The sequence below is a fragment of the Phascolarctos cinereus genome, unplaced genomic scaffold, assembly GCF_003287225.1.
Source record: "Phascolarctos cinereus isolate Bilbo 61053 unplaced genomic scaffold, phaCin_HiC Scaffold_4;HRSCAF=312, whole genome shotgun sequence".
NCBI lineage: Eukaryota > Metazoa > Chordata > Mammalia > Diprotodontia > Phascolarctidae > Phascolarctos > Phascolarctos cinereus.
In genome coordinates, this window is record NW_027555847.1 from 311402994 (window position 1) to 311422444 (window position 19451).

The following is a 19451-nucleotide window of genomic DNA, read 5'->3' on the forward strand; positions in this document are numbered from 1 at the left end:
GTCCTTCATGCCTGGAGTTCTTTCTCTCCTCATCTCTGCTTTCTGGCTTCCTTCAAAATCTCTATTAAAATCCCACCTACCAAAAGCCTTTCTTGATCCCTTCTTAATGCTAGTGCCTTCCCAGGGGCAGCTAGATGGCACAGAGGATAGAGCACCGGCCCTGAATTCAGGAGGACCTGAGTTCAAATCTGACCTCAGACACATAACACATACTAGCTGTGTGACCCTGGGCAAGTCACTTAACCCCACTGCCTAGCCAAAAGAAAAAAAAAAGAATGCTAGTGCCTTCCCTTGGTTAATTATCTTCCATTTCTCTCTCTCTCTCTCTCTCTCTCTCTCTCTCTCTCTCTCTCTCTCTCTCTCTCTCTCACACACACACACACACACCCATATTATTTGTACATGGCTGTTTACATGCTGTCTTCCCCATTAGACTATGAGTTCTTGAGAACAGGGACTGTCTTTTGACTTTCCTTGTGTCCCCAGCACCTGGCACATCATAGGCACTTAATAAATGCTTGTTGACTGACTAAAACCATAGCCTCCTTCCAAGAATCAGTATAGATCACGGGTTCTTAATCTTTTTTTGTTTCATAGATTCTTTTGTATAGTGAAGTCAATGAACTTGTCCTAGAATAATTTTTTTAAATGAATGAAATAAAATATATAGATTACATAGGAATCAACTACATTGAAATGTAGTTATCAAAATACTTTTTTTTTATTAAAAAAAAAATAAGTTCATAGATCCCAGGTTAAGAAACCCAGACATAAATGAAGAGCTTATCAATCCCATTCTTCAAGGCTCTCTACATGCCAGGCATGAGGCTTAAAGCTCATCTCACTAGGATGACTTGCTACAAACCCCATCTCTCACTCCATTGCTGGACTACTGGATAATGAGCTCAGATTGATTACACCTCTCTCACAGAGCCATCTGTGACAAGGAAGATAGTGTTTCTTCTCAAGGGCTAATTCCTTACAGTTAAGGACCCACCAGACTAGAGGAGGAAGCAAAGTAGTGAGACTGGCAAAGTCATAACTTTTTCACTAAGGGTACTAACATCTGAGGGACCAAGATGAACAGAATCTTGAATATACTATTCCCATTTAACAATTATGTCTCCTGTGTCTCTACCTAACTCATTAATAGGGACCATCTTGCATTACTGAACTCAAAATGGGCAACTACAGATAAAGGATAAGACTATGACTTACATCATCTGTTCACGAGCAATGCAAGACCAGTAACATGACAGCAAATTCTTTCCAAAAACTATATGATTAGTGAATATTTGAGGGAGCTTATGGCTCCAGAAATCTAATGGTCCTAATCTGGTTCTCCCTGGATAGAACCCATAGGTTCCATTCCTCCTGGTCTTTATGGACAGAGCCCTCTGAAAACAGGATTTTAAAAGGTTATTCCATAGGTAGAGAGATTGCTAGACAATCCACTTTAGGTCTCCCAGGTTTCTACCCCGTACTAGGCCCCATCTGAAAGAGGTAGACTTGTGGGTGACTCAGCAGAGGTCATCAAAATACCCAGGTACGGAATAAGGGCTCTGTGTAGTCCAAAGAGTCCATTAATACCCAAGCTTCCTTTTTAGAATATGGGCAAACACATGTTAACAGCTTATTAAAGGCTGCATCCAGAATCAACATCTGGGCTCTCCCCTTCCATAATATTCCCTAAAACTTAAATGAGTAAGTAGGCTGGACTCCGAATTTATTAGGGTCACTCTCCACCTTCTCCCTGATTCCCATATAAACCACCAGTAGATCTAGAGCTTTCTGCCACTGTGCTTTCATCTGGGTTGTCATCAACATGGAGGAAGACACCAACGTTCTCAAGAAATCGGGAAGTTTTTTTTCAGGTTTTTGACCACCAAACAGTAGCAATATGAAGAATTCAAATGAGTCTGAGGAAGAATGGTGAAAATATGCTGAACTCTTTTTCAGGTGAAAGCAAACTGCTCCTGACTGGTCTCAACCACAGAAGAGAAAAAAAGGCATTGATGAGACTGACAACTCCATACTACTCCCTGGAGGCCCTGGACTACCTGATCAGAAGAAATGGCTGCAGCATTTGGCATAAATATATTTAGCTTCCTGCATGGCAACTACATGGTGCAGTAGAGTTCATATAACAAAAAGAAACTTGGAAATATTTAACATATTTTTTATTTTATACACACACACACACACACAACACACAAACATAATTTATAATTGGATTGCCTGCCTCAAACCTCCTCATTCCAGTCTGTTTATTAAGCTACTGCTTAAGAGATTCTCTTTAAGTTCACTTTTAATCATATTCCTCTCCCACTGAATAAACTCCAGTGGCTTCCTATTACTTTTACAACAAAGCATAACCTCCTCGGTTGTTCAGGCAGACATCAAACAAAGTAACGGGTCTGGAATCATGAGGAGTTTGGATCCCATCCCAAACACTTACTAGCTGCGTGACTCAGGCCTAGACAGTTTCCTCATCTGCAAAATGAGGATAATGACAGCACCTACCTTTCAGGGTTGTTGTGAGGATCAAACAAGACGATATTCTTCTCCTGGCTGCCTTCTGGATCTCCTCTACCATGCCCTAGCTCTTCATCTTGAAGCCTCACTACAACTTGGGAATTGACACATCGGAAGTACTCTCTCCCTCTGATTGCATGGCTCCTCCCAAAACCTCCTTTTAAAGTGGATACCCAGGCCGGCCATGTCACAACCCTCTCCAGGCTGCACACAAGACTAACTGCCCCTGGGACAGATATCTTTTCTTTCTCTGAGCCCCCTATCCTCTCTCCTTTCCTCTCTCCCTCCCTCCACACCACTGTTTTTTAGCTTTCCTTTTGCGTAGTCTTCCCCACTTAGAACATAAGCTCCTTGAGGGGAAGGATTTTTCTCTACTTGTATCTGTATGACCAGTGGATGCCTGAAACATTATAAAAAGTTAATTAAATGCTTGCTGGCTGACTGGCTAATAGTACACGTAAACACAGTTTGCAAACTTTACAGGCCTATAAAATTGTTGGCTTTAACATTGTAATTGTTCTTAAACAGTATCTTCTCTTCCTGATTTGAAAGGTAAAATAAAACATAAAGAAATTCCAGGGGCAGTTAGATGGCACAGTGGATAGAGCACTGGCCCTGGAGTCAGGAGGACCTGAGTTCAAATCTGGCATCAGACACTTGACACTAGCTATGTGATCCTAGGCAAAGTCACTTAACGACAACTGCCTCTCCCCCCCCAAAAAAAAAATTCCAGGCTTGCATTCGTTGCAACATGGAAATCTTAAACTGAGTAATTCTATACATGCAGACTCCTTTTATACTTACCTTGTTGGGAAAGTTGTGATTCTAACCACTTCTATCACCTACTTGCTAAACTTAATGAATACATAAATTCCTGTGGTTAATTCTATTACTCAACCTCATTCCATGCCTTATTCCATGGTTTCTCTATACCTGTGATATTTTTAAGCCCATACAAGATCTTCCAAAATTCTCACCAAGTACCTTCATTCAACTAGTCCCCAAAATCCACCTTCTTCCCTTAAGCTTTTCTGATCAAGGGCAACAATGACTTAAAACAAAGATTCACATCTTTGAATTCAAATAGACTTGTGCTTAGGAGCATAAAGCTTATGAATGTCCACACCTGCAACTATGCTATAAAAGAGACATCTCACCAAAATGGCTGTGCACCAACAATCATAAAACAGGCCATGTACTAGCTGTGTGACTAGGCAAGTCACTTAAGGCCCTCTGTTTGCCTCATGTAGACCTGTCTCCAAACCATTTTAAATTCCAACACCTGAGAAAGGCCTAAAACCTCGATTGGCCAACTAGGAGAGACATTTTGGCCCACTCTGGGCTTAATCTACTATAATGCTTTGCATGCTCTGCTCTCTGAATGAACTAAAAATGCCCCTTTCTGTGTCAGCAACTACAAGACCAGATGAAGCTGACCAACATTCTTCCTGTGTATGACCACTAAGGACATGATGCCTGGGACCAGACATTGTCTTGGATAGTGGGACTTTTCTTATCTCAGTATCCTATAGCCATATGATTATGTAGGGGAAATATCCTGGGACTATAATTTCAATCGACACTTTGTAAAACAATCTATTCAACTAAGAAATTTCCTTTCTAATGCTATATGTTAAAAACATATGGAGGCTATTTTTTTTGAGCGACACAGACATCCTGAGTTGGGATTGCTCTAAGAATATAAATTGTCTATTTCAAATTACTTAAGTCAGTCAGAGTTAGAGCTCTGGCTCCATGTACATGCCACTAACTTAACAGAATAAACAATATGAATTTACTTATCACCTAGCTTGTTGCCTCTTTAACTAACTTTCAGGTTGACACTCAGTTTCCCCAACTATAACACAGGGATCATAAAACAGTACCAACTCCCAAACTAATTCAAAACTGGCTGCTTTCCAGCTCCGTTAAGAAATTATCCACAGAGTCCTGCTTCTGAAGAAGACACTGCTAGGGATACATCTGCAGAGGAATTCTACTTATATAGTGTGTGGTGACTAAATCCCTCTCCTTTCACCTGCACCGTATTGTTTCTTTTGAAGCTGCTCTCCTTTGTACCCTCTGCCAATTAGGTATCTCTAACCTCCTTCAGTACTCAGCTCAAAGACACCTGAGGTCTTTCCTAATAACTCCAACTGCTGGTGCCTCCTGCTCCTCTCACTCCCCTACAAAATTTCCCTTATTTACTTTGTATCTATTTATATGTATATATGCTTTTCCTCTGATAAGACTGTAAGCCTTTGTGGGGTAAGCACTTTCTTTTTTGTCTTTCTATCCTAGCATCAATGCAAAATATCCGACATCTATTCTGATAATAAATGAGTGATTGATGGTTCCAATCTTTTTATCTTTCCCATTCTTAGGACTCTTTCTGTCCCACAGTTGGTTATTTCCTTGTGATCCTCAGGAAGGTACCTGTGGTAAGAACTGACCATACAACTTATTATGGTGCTATATAGTTAATCATTACCAAATGTAATAGCACTCCTCCCATACCATTAACCCCTTAACCTGATTGATTACCAGTAGCACTTGCAAATTTTCTAAGCACAGCTTTTAGATGCAAGACATCTAAGATAGGGCAAAAGGAACAGATAACATATTAAGCCCAGCACAAGAACTGAATTTGACAAGGTTCCAGACAAGTGATCATCTAAACACGTCATCTTTCTCCACAAAATTATGTGTGTCCTCATCCTTGATCCTTTTATGGTCAGAGTAGGTAAGTCACATTGTAAATAGAGAATTGGGCATGGAGTCAGGAAGACCCGAGTTTGATACAGCCCCAGACACTTATTAATTGTATGACCCTGGGCAAGTCATTTAACCTCTGTTTGCCTCAGTTTCCTCAACTATAAAACAGCACCAACTTCTATCAGGGTTGTTGTGAGAATCAAATGAGATAACGTAGAGGTTGTTATGTAAATGTTGCTCCCCCCCACCCCTATTCCTCTTTCTCCAAGTGATAAATTATTTAGGGAATAGCTTCTCTTTTGTTCTATTTTACACCTTTTCTTCTCCCTTCAGCCCAGCTGGGCTCTTTTTTTTCTGTTGTCAGCTCTCAAGTTTGGGTTCTTTAGCCCCTCCAATCTCTTTCCTTGTTTTTTTCTTCATATGGATTTTTCTTTTTCATTGGCTTATAAATCATTCAAGCTTTTCTTTTTAACACACAGATACCTATGCCCCATAAACAGTTAACCAGCAACATGAATTATAGCTGCAGCCTATAATGGCTTTCAAGGATAAGAGGGATGGATAATTTTCCCAGAAAGCATATGAGAGGCATGAAATACCAGTAATGTTGGTAACTGGCAAAATGCAAAGGCTTTTCTCAACATCACATCAGATGTTAAGAAAATGTGCAAAGCATTTAAATGGTAATCAAAACACTTGTTTCCATTCAACAGATGGATACATTTTATCTACTTCTGCCAAAAGAAAGGAAGTTTTCAAATAATGGAATCTATGAGAATTGACAATTACCAAATTCACATACTGCAATGCTTTCCACTAGGTGACCTTGAACAGATTCACAAAGTCACAATGCTACCAAATATCTTTCCTAATGAGTAAGTTTAAACTAATAAAACTCCTACCACTGAGTTGCTCTATGCCTGCATCAATGAACACTATAGACTCAAAAGAATTAAAAATTAATATCTCCCAGAGGACAGTAGAGGGGCACATCTAAATTCACTGCAATATATAACAAATAGGAACTATGGAGTAAAAGATATCATTGGAGAAATGTACAAATGTCAGAGATGAGCTGGACATGTGGCAAAACTGAAGGATAATTAATCAATTGCCAATCCATGTGCTCCACTGGTATCTTTTTCATGTTCAGATTAATCAAGGAATGTCCCCAGGACACTGAGTGGCTTCCCTCCAGCTAACTTACAGGAGGACATGAACAAGAGTTCCACGAGGCAGGCACAGATGGGTTTCCATCTGTATCGATGGTATCATAGATCCTTTGTGAGTATCTTAAGTTTAAGCACTCAGCTGTGCTTCAATTGGGCCTCTAAAGAGTCCTTTAAAGTAGCCAAATTTTAAACTGAGAAGACTAATCTATCTCTCTTAATGTAATATAATTACATGATTTTATTTGACTAACCTATAACCACTTCCACAAGATTTCTACCAAGAATTCAAATTGATGGGACATCTTTTTTTTCTTTCCTGTCTTAGGCTGCAGATGACAAAGAAGAACAAAAGATTCTGTTAGGGCAGTGGTCTCCAAGGGGAAAACATGGGGACCCTGGCAGTCATATGAACCACAGGAGATCACAGCTTGAGTCCAGTGGGGTATGTGATCAGCCAATCAGAGGGTGGGAAGGTGAGTCGCCTCCCCCCCTTCCTAAGATAGCCAATAGTAGCAGCTTGTTTCCAAGACAATCCTACCTACTTTTCTCCCATTATAATTCTATACTTTCACACTCCATCCCCCTCCCACAGTTGTACAAGTTTTTAACAACTTCCATAACAGGCATAGACTCTCTGAGGAAATTATAAAATAATCTCAATGGTGCCACTGCTCAGTTACTTTTTGGGGAAAAAAAGCATACTGTCCCCTCCCCTTACTCCATACTCAATAGGAAAAAAAAATTTTACTGATGAAGTACACTATCAAAAAACTTTGGACAACTGCTCTGGAAAATCAAGATTAAGTTCACAAGATTGCTACATAACTAATAAAACAGAGAAGTATAAGAAGGAAAAAAACTTCAACTACAAATACTTCAAGGATCCATCCCTCTTATCCTTCAAAGCCATGATGGGTCTGCCTCAACAGATACGGATTCTAGTCTCTCTTTACTTTTAAACAGACAGCTCTTATGAGAGGCTGTGCCTGAAAAATTCACCACTCTTAGGACAAACTTCTAGCGATGAGCCTCATCAAACAAGTTGCGCAGACCTTACATGAACAAAATGGACTCCTTCACCCCGAAACATGCACCTCTTCTAAACTTTCCTGTTTCTGTTGAAGGTACAACATTCTTGCTGTCAACCAAGTCCAAAATCTTGGACTTTACCTTCCATTCTTCCTTTTCCTCTATCACTCAACATCTCTGCCTTCTATCTCTCACTCACACACACACACACACACACACACACACACACACAACACACACACACATCCTTCCTTATCCAACCAATTGCCAAAAATTGTTGATTCTACCTTCATGTGTCTCACAATGAGTTTCTCTTTCATGGCTCATCTGAACTATGACAACAGGCTATTAGTTAGTCTCCCCCGACTCAGTCTCCAAAAGATCCACAGTGGAAAAAGCCACTACATTTACAGTCAAGGGACCTAGATTGAAATACCACCTTTGGTGCTTACTACCTGTGCGACTTTGCAGAAAAGTCACTTACACTTCCCTGGGCCTCTAGTTTCTCATCTATAAAATGAAAGGATTGAATCAAATGGTCACTCAACTCCTTTTCTGCTCTAAAATTATGAACCTATCTATGCACCTCCAGAGAGCTATTAAAATAACTTTCCTGAGGCACAAACATAATCATAACACACACACACACACACACACACACACACACACACACACACACGAAAAAAAATATCTAGTAGTTCCTATTCTCTCTAAGACAAAATAAGAACTTCTCATCCTGGAAACTAAAGACCTCCACAATTTGGTTCCAACATACCTCTCTAGATATTTTCTATTCTTTACTTTCACCTTTTCTATATTCCAGTCCAGCCTACTAAGGCATTCTCCAAAAAACATTCCATCTCCATTGCCATACCTTGGCACAAACTATCCACTCCATTATTCCTAGAATATATTTCCTCCTCTCCTTCAAAATCCCTGGAATCCAAAGCCTCTTTTAAGGCATTTGGCACAAGTATTTATGCAAAGCCTTTTCTGATCCCCTTTGTTATTGCTCAGATCACATTATATTCAACCACCACCATCCTACAACCCACAGAAAGTAAGCTTATTGAGGATATGGAATGTTTTGGGCTGTTGTCTCAGTACAGCCATATTCCAATAAAAATAAAAGTTTTTTAAAAGTCAGTGACCAAGGGGCAGCTAGGTGGCGCAGTGGATAGAGCATCGACCCTGGATTCAGTTGGTCCTGAGTTCAAATCTGGCCTCAGACACATAACACTTACTAGCTGTGTGACCCTGGACAAGTCACTTAACCCCATTGCCTAACCAAAAAAAAAAAAGTCAGTGACCAAGAGGATGAAAGGGTTTCTGTATGAAGGCAGACTAAAAATTTAGACTATTATGGGAAAACAAAAGCTAAGAAGAAATATAACAGAACTTTATAAAATCATGAATGGTATAAGTAAAGATGAACTGGTTGACCAAATCCTAGACTAATAGCGTACTTTTTAAAGCTTGAAAGAGGTGCAGAAAAGTTTTGAAATTTAGAGTCTGGAGGATATATTCAATACCTTTTGATCTGTCAAAGCAGACAATGTAGCAGATAATCATCTCTCCCCTAAAAGATCTCTTCGCTTCCACTTCTTAAAGCTGAACCCTGGGGCAGACTCCAGTATGCTATTTCTTAACATTTTATGCTATCTTAAAAAACCACACACCTCAATTAATAGGTATCTGAGCCACTGACTAACTTTGTCACTGTTCTCTAGATATTTACAAACACAAAGATGACTCAACATTTTTTTCTCTACCACAGTGCTATCATCAATTACAGACAAATGATTTGTTAGATACTTGCTACAAGAACCAATAAATCTTAACTTTAAGACTGTCCAGAGAATTTAATGGGCTGGGAAAACAAATATTAGCACTATAAAGAAATGAAAGAAACAAATTTAAAAGTTAAACAGCACATGGAGTAATAGTTTAAGGAAGGAAATACTGCCAGATAAAATAAGGCGGGGCTAATTTGAATAGAAGGTGTCCCAAAAGTCTTAATGCAGCTGAAACTATTAAATTTTAAAAGTGCATTAATGAAGACTTTTGGGTCACACTGTATTTTATGTAGCTCTGTGCTTTATGATAAAAGTAGAATATACAAAATATACATCATATTTTCTGTCCATCCTACTTGGAACCCAGGGGAAACATGCTTCTGCAGAGGAATACCACATTAACATAGTCAATTGAACTCCATACAAATTTGCTTTAATAACACAAAAGTATATGAAACAACACTATAAATAAAAACTTAAATTGCACAAGTGTTCTGATGGTGCATTTCTCTCTAGATGTCTTAATAACACAAATTAAATGATAAAAATTTCTTAGTATATTTATTCAGATATCCACAGTTCACTGCTTAATAATTAAAAAATTGCTCAATCTTATTATATGTAGGATGTTTGCATGCAGCTATCTTGCTGAATTTTGCTACAGCATCATTTAAGTGAAGAATTATAGAGATCAATGGAGTATTCAGTCCCCTTACTCTTCAGGACCCTCTTTCCTCAGACAATCTCTTTCTAAAATAGAAATTTCAAGGTGAATTCATGACCCAAAATTCAGATAAATCACACTAGACAAAACCTGATCTTTTAGCTTTTCATCTTTGCTTGCTCTGTAATGATATTTATGGCATGGAGGTCCTAACGGCCAGGCCAGAAGCCCTATCCTGTACATATGCCATAATACCCATATGGGGAAGGGGCTGTCCAGCAAGATCCATGACAACCCTAGGCCTTCTGAGGTCTCCTACTCTCTGCACTCATCTTCTCTCCCTTTCCCATGTCATGTCACTCCTGAATATCCAAGGGGATCTCAAGTCCCCTTGGCTACCTCCATGTTCCCTAATACTGCTTTTTTCTCATGTCATGTTGGAAAATCTGCATTAAGTCACTTTCACTCCATATACATGCATACAAATAGTGACCTATATATATACTGCTCTCTCCTCTCACACTCCAAGCCCTTAACCTTTGCCTAAGCTCACTGCCTCTTCTTCCATACTAACACACTCAAGGCTTACTACACTCAAGCCTACCTCAGAAGCACCAGCACTCTGCCTACTTCCTGACAACCTCGAACACTAAAGAATTAAGACTGGCCACCTGTGCAATGGACAGAGATGAGGAAGGAATCCTTCCACAGAAGGACATGACCTACATCTTTTTTCCCCTCTCAGCTACACAATACCACAAACTCCTCAGAGTTTTCGATCATCAAAGTCCTTGTACTATAAGTTTATAAGCAGGAAATAATACTAGCCTTCTTGAGGTAGGCTAAGTGATTTAGTTATCAGCATCATCATCAAAAACATAATAAAAAAAAAGAAAAAAACACATAATAAACACTCCTCTATGCAGACTATGCCAACTAAGTCCTGGGTTTGTCTCTTAGCTGAGGTTATAAAACCAGAAGACAAAAATCTTCATATGTGTAAAGTGTCATCATGTGGAAAACAGATTACAGAATCACAAAATGTTAAAGTAAGGAGGAAATTTTAAAATAATCTAGTCTAACACCCTCATTTTATAGATAAGGAAACTGAGGCCCAGAGAAAAATGACTTGAACAGATCAAAAGGCAGTAAGTAGAAGAGTCAGAACTCAAAGCGAGAGCTTCTGTTAAGTCCAGGACTTTTCCTATTATATTTCTCACTGGTCCCAGAGGACAAAACTAGGACTAATGGAAATACAGTTACAAGGCAACAAATTGTGAATTAATATAAGGAAAATCTCCTTTCTTATAAAAACGATCTAAAAAATGAATAGACTGCCTAAGGAGACAGCAGCTGGAGGTTTTTAAATGAAGGCTCAAAACCACTTGTCAATCACTACCCTCATTCAGGCTCTCCTCACCTCCCACCTAGATTATTGCAGTAGCCTCACAACTGGTCTCCCAGACTCTCCCTAGCTCCTCCCCTTGCCAATCCATCCTCTACCCAGGGGACAAAGTGATTTTCCTAAAGCACACATCTGACCATGTTGCTTCTCTGCTTAAGATGCTCTAGAATACCCTCCTCTGTTGGGTTTTAAAAGTCCTTTATAATCTGGCTCCAGCTTAAATTACTGTGGTAATTATTATCATAGTTATTATTACTAATTATATTTATAATCTCTATAGCATATAATAATATAATATAAAAAGATCATGAGAAATTATTAATGTAACATCATAACATAATCTTAATAATAATAAAAGCTAATATTTACAAAGCACTTTCTATGTGCCAGGCACTGTACTAAGCACTTTTTTATAGGTATTATCTCATTTGATTCTCACAACAACCCTAGGAAATAGATGCTATTATTACCCCCATTTTAGCAATAAGAAAACTAAGGCAAACAGAGGTTAAATGACTTGCCCAGGATCACAGCTAGGAAGTGTCTAAGGCCCAAACTGAACCCAAGTCTTCCTGATTCCAGGCCCAAAGCTCTACTTGCTGCACCACCCAGCTGCCCATCAATAAGCTGTTGGCTTACTGACAATTACTGCCCTTCGTGCACTCAATGTTCCAGACCAAATGGCATACTTGCTGCTCCCCATACATGACAGCTCTTTTCTTGTTTCAGTGTCTCTACACAAGCTGTTACCCAGGCCTGGAATATACTCTCACCTCAATTTCCCTCTCCTGGAAACCCGAACTTCTTTCACAGTTCAGCTCAGGGACCATTTCCTACAAGAAGCCCATCCTGATTCTCCCAGAGGCTATGCCCTGGACAGTAATTTGTCTGTATGAATGTACATATGTGCATACTGTTTGCTCCAATACAACCTAAGCTTTTTGAGGACTTGTATGGTTTCCTTTTTGTCTGTCTCCCCAACGCCTGACACAGGACCTGGCTTATAGTAGGCACTTAATAAAAGCTTGTGGAATCAATGAATTAATGATCAAATAGGTGGGGGTTGGGAAATGGTTTGCCATTTCCTTCTCCAGCTCATTTTACATATGAAGAACCTGAGGCAAACAGAATTAAGTGACTTGCCCAGGGTCATACAGCTAGCATATGTATGAGGCCAGACCAGGTTCTTATCTATTCGTTTTATTATATTATTAGAATCATTCTTTATAGTAGCAAAACACTGGAAATAAAGATGTCTATGATTGAGGAAAGGGACCAAACGTAAATTAATTTGTCATCAAGCATTTATTAAGTTTATACTAGTATGTGCCAGACACTGTACTAAGCAAAACAAAGAATGAAAACTGTCCCTAGCCTCAGGGAGCTTGCATTCCGATATTAGTGTACTATAAGAAATGATGTACATAATGAACATAAAGAAAGCATGAGAAGACTTAGATGAACTGAGGCAAAATGAAGGAAGCAGAGCCTGAGAAATGATATGTACAATGAAGACAACAACTTAAAATGTACAACAAAAATAAAGCAAACTGAAACTGAATGTTGTGAAATTATACTGACCAAGTTCTTCCTGATCAAAAAAAAAACAACAACAGAGACATAAGTAAGCACTTCTCCACTTATTGTAGCTACGTGAGATTCCAAATGTAAACACTGCTTTAAAATCAGACTTTTTCAATGCATTGGCAAGTTCGGCCGAAATGCTTTTTTCCCCCTTTTTTTTATTCTTTTGGTAAGGGTCAGTTCTCTGGGAGGGGCACAAAAAGGAATAAGCTGGGAAATAAAGATGACATGAAAACAAATGATTTCAGTTTACTAACAACAAAAAAAGGAAAATGGCTAATTGAATCCAACAGACCCGGCAGGAAAGGGTATTACAGAAGAAAGGAAAGGAAAAAGTGGGCTATGAATCCCACGGTCATGGCTCTCAAAGGAAAAGCTTCCTGTTCCCTGGTGTGGTAGCCACTGAAATTACCTAAGAGAAGATATGACAGGTAATCTGAGTTGCATATTATTGTGACCTTGGTGTACAAATAACATTATCCCAGTGATCATACAAGAATGCAAATCGTGAAACACCATAATGCCATAAGTAACAAAATTCCAGGTGACCCAAAGGGCAATAAAAATACACATGATGTATATGTGTATAATAAAAATGACCAGTGAGGTCTGACATGTAAATGACATAAAATAATCAAGGATATTTATAACTTACAAAAGGAGATGGACTGAGTATATAACAGCAATGAGGGACAACAGATAGACAGCCTAAGCTGCATTGGTATCCTTGAAATGTTTAAAGAACCAGAGGAAAACTATGTTTGATATCTTTGATATGTTTGATATCTGTTCTAAAAAATTCAATGGAATTTAATTCAACAAGCATTTATTAAGCACCACTGTACTGGGGACACAAAGACAAAAAAGAAACTGTCCTTACCTTCAAGAGGCCTTTATTATAATAGGATTTATGGAAAACCAAGGACAAGCACCTCACAAGATGAGAAGCTATGCAAGAGTTACATTTTATACTGGTGGAAAGAACACTCATACTAAAGAAACCACAGATCCACTGAAATACTTAAGTCAATGAGTTCAATAAGAAGAATCCCCAGCTCTCCCTTCTTTGGTTGTACCATACTTGACAACTATAGTTGGAGCTATTTCTCACTTCTCTTCAATCTCTTCCTATAGCTGAAGGCCTCCTTAATGCTTACAAACATGCCCCTGGCTCCCTCATCCTCAAAAAACTTTTACTTGATCCATAAAGTCCCACTCACTATCATCCCATATCTCTCTTGCCTTTTGTGGCTAAACTGGTTCTGCTCACTTCACTTTGCATCAGTTTATTTAAGTCATCCCAGGTTTTTCTGAAACCATTCCCTTCATCATTTCATATAGCACAACAGTATCCTATCACCTGGGTTTCGTTGGCAATATATAAAATGCTGATGATTTGTGTGGGTTTATTTTATACCCTACAACTTTGCTGAAGTTTTTAATTGTTTCAACTAGTTTTTTCATTGACTCTCTAGGGTTCTCTAAGTAAACCATTATGTCATCTACAACAAGTGACAGTTTTGTTTCTTCTTTGCCTATGCTTATTCCTTCAATTTCTTTTTCTTGTCTATTGCCATAGCTAGCATTTCTGGTACAATACTGAATGGTAATGGTGATAACAGACATCCATGTTTTATCCCTGATCTTACTGGAATGTAATCTTCCTAAAGACCAGGTCCAACAATGTCAGAGTTATATTGACCTGACTCCATAACACCAGTGCCTCCCTATCACCTGCATGATCAAATATAAAATCCTGTTTGTTGTTTAAAGCTCTTATAATTTGTTCCTTCATGTTCCCGTCTTATTTGACCTTACTCTCCCACCATACTCGTCCATTTAGTCACTCTAGGCATTTTCACTGGCTGTTCCACATGACCAGAATCCTCTCCCTCCTCATCTTTTCATCCTGGCCTCCCTGGCTCCCTTCGAGTCCCAGCTAAAGTCTCACATTCTACAGGAAACCTCTTCCAATCCCTCTTAATTCCTGTGCCTTTCCTCTGTGGATTATTTTGAATTTATCTTGAATACAGTTTGTTTGGACTCGGTTATTTGCATGTGGTCTCCCCCACTAGATTGTGAGCTCCTCTAGAACAGGGGCTGTCTTTACCTTTCTCTGTATATCCAGCACTTAGCACAGTATAGGGGGCACTTAATAAATGTTTATTTGAATGGGGAGGGAGAAGCCAAATAAGTCACAACTCTCTCACTTAGCTCCTGGATAAGTAATTGGGGACACAACAATCTCCCCTAAGAGATTAAGTATACAACTTTCTATCGTGGAGGGAGAAATTCGCCTCGGTTTGAGGATAAAGCTTTCAATGAGTCCTGTGGACTGGATGGAGGGACTCTGGAATCTATGCTTTAAATGGAGACAGATGCACTCAGACGTAAAAATTACTTCTTCCTAGAAGAACTTCAATTAAGAATTTGGATTACACTTGGGGACTAAAATGAGGGGCAGACTCGGAAGCCCCTGACTAAGAGAATCTGATCTAGTTTCATTAGAAGTACTGAGCATGCCTTCAGCCTGACCTTCTATGCCTTCTCTAACTCACTGGTTTTTTCTTCACATTGGCGATGAAATAGCAGCAGCTTCCTCCTTTCCTCAGTCTTGAGAAGGGGAATGGAGCCATTGGCCCTTTCCCTTTTCTGTTTCTTCCTTCTCTTCTCCTCTCCTCTCCTCTTCTCTCCCTGTGTCTGTGTGTGTCTCTGTATGTGTGTTTGCCTCTCTCCATCTCCCCCTTCCCCCATCACCCCTACAGGAGCTGGAAAGTCCACATCTAAGCAGACCTTCCTGGAGACCATGTCAGAGGTCACTGCTAATCCATGGTCATCCTCTTTTCATGAATAATGGCCTGCATTATATTTTTAGAATTATTTCTAAAGATTATAAATGTACATATTCATCTTTTTGTTGTTGTTGTTCAGTCATTTTCAGTTGTGTCCAACTCTTTGTGACCCCATTTGGGGTTTTCTCGGCAAAGATACTGGAATGGTTTGCCATTTCCTTCTCCAGCTCATTTTACATATGAAGAACCTGAGGCAAACAGAATTAAGTGACTTGCCCAGGGTCATACAGCTAGCATATGTATGAGGCCAGATTTGAACTCAAGAATACGGCTCTTCCTGACTCCAGTCCTAGCACTCTGCCCCAGTCCAGTCCTATGATCTCACTGATAAAGAAACTCCCAGTGAGGAAACTCCCTTAACCAATACAGAGCCACAAATGTTCCATATCTTACACTTTAAGGATTTTCCTAAGGCACTTAAAAGTTGTGACTTGCCCAGGACCACACAGCTAGTAGGTGTCAAAAACTGAAATTTTCCTCGATAATAAAAATGTGGATAATAATAGCACCTACTTCATAAGGTTATTCTGAGGATGAAATGAAATAACTGTAAAGTGCTTTAGCACAGTGCCTGACACATAGTAAGCACTAGATAGATTTTAGCTTTTATCATTATTATATGAACCCACTTCTTCCTGACTCCAAGAATAGCTTTTTATTTACTAAACCAGTAGTTCCCATTTAGTGGTTTGTGAACTCCTTGGGAGTTTACTAAGACAATCCAAGGGGTTCATACTAAAAATGCATCTTAAGCAGTAAATAATTGCCCAATTGTGTCACAAATCTATTATTTTAAGCATTATAGGTCTGTCTTTGCAGAGGTTCAAAACTGTTGTGATCTTGTGCACAATTATTTTGGCATCCATGCAGAGAAAGGTGCACATTGCACCCTCATCCCCCTTTTGTTACCCCATAATCATATTTCATCAGCTGTGTAATCACATGATTAAGACTGTAACAAGTATCTGCATTCTTGTAGCACAAATATCAGGCTGTCTGAAAACTATAGTCCCCAGGCATTTGTGTCACAAGCCATCCTGAGATGACTGCACACCACCACAAACATTCTGCAGAAACAAATCTGAGATGACCTCTCTCTGAAGTATTAAGACTGCTTTCCAATTGACACTTATCCTCCACTTACATGACTATTCTTTAATCTGGTAGATTTTTAAATGAACTGGTTGGCAACCCAGGTAAGACATTCAGTGGAGTTACTGTGAGGGTATAGCCAGCAGCAGAAGAAAAGAAAGTCCAGTCTGAAGACATTCTTTCCTTACAAAGCTTAGTTTCTATATAAACATTGTTGAAAATGAAGCAATATGTACAAATGAACTTTAAGTAAATTTGCCATTTTATATAGCACTTCTTGCTGGCCAGTAAGAAAGTAAGTATTTTATACTAGCCATTCATGTTTACTGACTAGTTAGGTGACTAAAAATAAAAACGGATTTCCATCTTTCATCAAGAGAGCTTATAAAATTCTCCTACCATTTTTCACCACACACTTGCATAAGCAAGTGTTTTCACTTTATTCTTGTCCAAAATCAAAGTACAGAAATAAACTTGAGGTGAAACCAAATTTAAGAACATGTCTGCCCAGTATTGAGCCTAATATTACAAACCTTTGTTCAAATAAAAAGTCCAACATCAAAATTAAGTTTATATATGATTATTAAAACATCTTCCAAGAGGTAATTTATGTCATTTAAAATGTTATTTATATTCTACAATATTTACAAAAATAAAGAAATTTAATATAAAATCTTGCAGTTAATAGTAAGCATGAGGTCTTGATGGATTACTTTTAATTCTTACAGAATGTCCCATATAAAATATTTGTAACAATTTATAATTAGAGCTTTATAATTTTATAGTTAGAGCTTTCATGATTATAGGCAGAATAAAATTTTATAATAATAATTATATCATGTAACTTTTATTTTGGAGCTTTTGAGGCAAGTTATCATCATCGTTACAGTAAGCACTTAGTGAAGAAATCTGAAAAAATTTTATGAGTGGTACATAAAATTACCCTGAGGATCCATAACACATTTTTTTGGTTGAAAAAGATTTGAGGAACAAAAAACACTGGAAATCACTGCACTACTCCATACTGCCTCTCATTTTCATAATACATAAACCATTTTAATGGATTCATAAATTTATTACTAATGGTTTCCTTAAGATATCTTGTTCCCCAACAAATCTGGGATACAACAGGTAATATCTGGAAGAAATTCCAGGTTACCCCCTATTCTAACAGTGTTAACAAAGGTGTTACAATACCATCCAGCCTAGTATAATAAACAAAACAGTATACAAGTATACAGATTAACAGCAACTCCAAAATCTTATCTAAAGAGAACAAAAAAAAATCTGATAATTATAACAGACACATTCTACAGATGGCTCAAAGTTATACTAATCAGTTGAGTCAATCAGAAAAATACTTCCTTACTCTAGATAATTTTATATTCTGTTTGAGTTCCTAGCCACCAAAAAGAAATAAGTAAGTAGTAAGAAAATTAAAATCCAAGTTTGCTTAAGGCTATGGGTAGGAGCAAGTCTACAGTAACAAAGAACAAGACCCAGAAAAAAAGTAGACGGTACATAAACAGAAAGAACCTCTTGTTCCTCAAGAAGATGGTCTCTGCTAATGGAGAAATATACACAGCAGTTACATATAACTCTCTACTGTATAGGACAGGTTACTGCAGCATTATTGTTATTACTGCACACAACTACAACAAAGAATAGGCTATTGTAAACTGAATTCAGGCCTCTGCTCTGGCACTCAGAGGAAGACAAATAGCAGCCTTAATTACTTTATTTCTGGCCAGTTCCTCTTGGGCTTACAAGCCAAGTTGATAAGGATCACTCCCTAAATTCTTTTACCAATCCCTACAGTGAGGTTAATCTTTATTAAGGTTCTAAAGGTTTTCCAAAATTAGGTCCATCTCATTCCTTGTGAAAAGAAAAAGAAAAAACATCCCACAAACAGCAGACTGACTTATATTACCACATCCTGAAGGATATTTTCCCAAGCTTTAGTTATACACTGTAACAACTAATTGTACACAGATCTCGGGATATGGCTTATAGGACTCTCATGTTTACTACATTGTTGTAATTAAAATTTTTTAAAACTGTTAGGATACACCAAAAATAGCTATTTTTACCTTGATTTGAGGAGTGGCTGAGTCACCCACTTCTTCAATTTTCGTCGCCCAAAAGGAGTTTTAGTGTGATCTAAGACCCATAGCAAACTGCCTCTGAATTTTGAATCCGTCTAAGGAGAACAAACAAATAATTAAAAAAAATTAAACAAACACTTGCTTATTTCTCTAAACTAGCCATTTATTTAATATAAAACACATGACTACTTAGGCATCCCTGAATTTTACTTCTTTTTTTCATATACAGCAAATCCATGACCTTCCTTTTCAAGGAAAGGGATGTTCTGGTTAAATGGATTTCTTTTTAACTAAAGACTAATCAGAAAATTCTCTTTTATTCAATCCTTGTATAAAATTCTTCTAATATAGATAGGTACTTGCCTGCCTTAGGGAATACAGAACATTGAATATAATTAAATCTTTTTTCTGACTATTCAAGGTCTTACAATGCCTCAGGATTATTCTTAAGAAATCTACTGATTACTGGATAGTACTATAGGTAGAGGAGATAAAAGGAATT

At 38.2% G+C, this 19451-nt stretch overlaps 1 protein-coding gene across 1 annotated transcript in view; it reads right to left on the minus strand.

Annotated features, from left to right (window-relative positions):
- The window catches only part of MSH3 (mutS homolog 3), a 204065-nt gene that overhangs the window by 114134 nt on the left and 70480 nt on the right, over positions 1-19451 (minus strand). Inside the window, 1 exon segment of the mRNA XM_078153148.1 lies at positions 18935-19044. Within this exon segment, the coding sequence (XP_078009274.1) occupies positions 18935-19044 (110 nt within the window).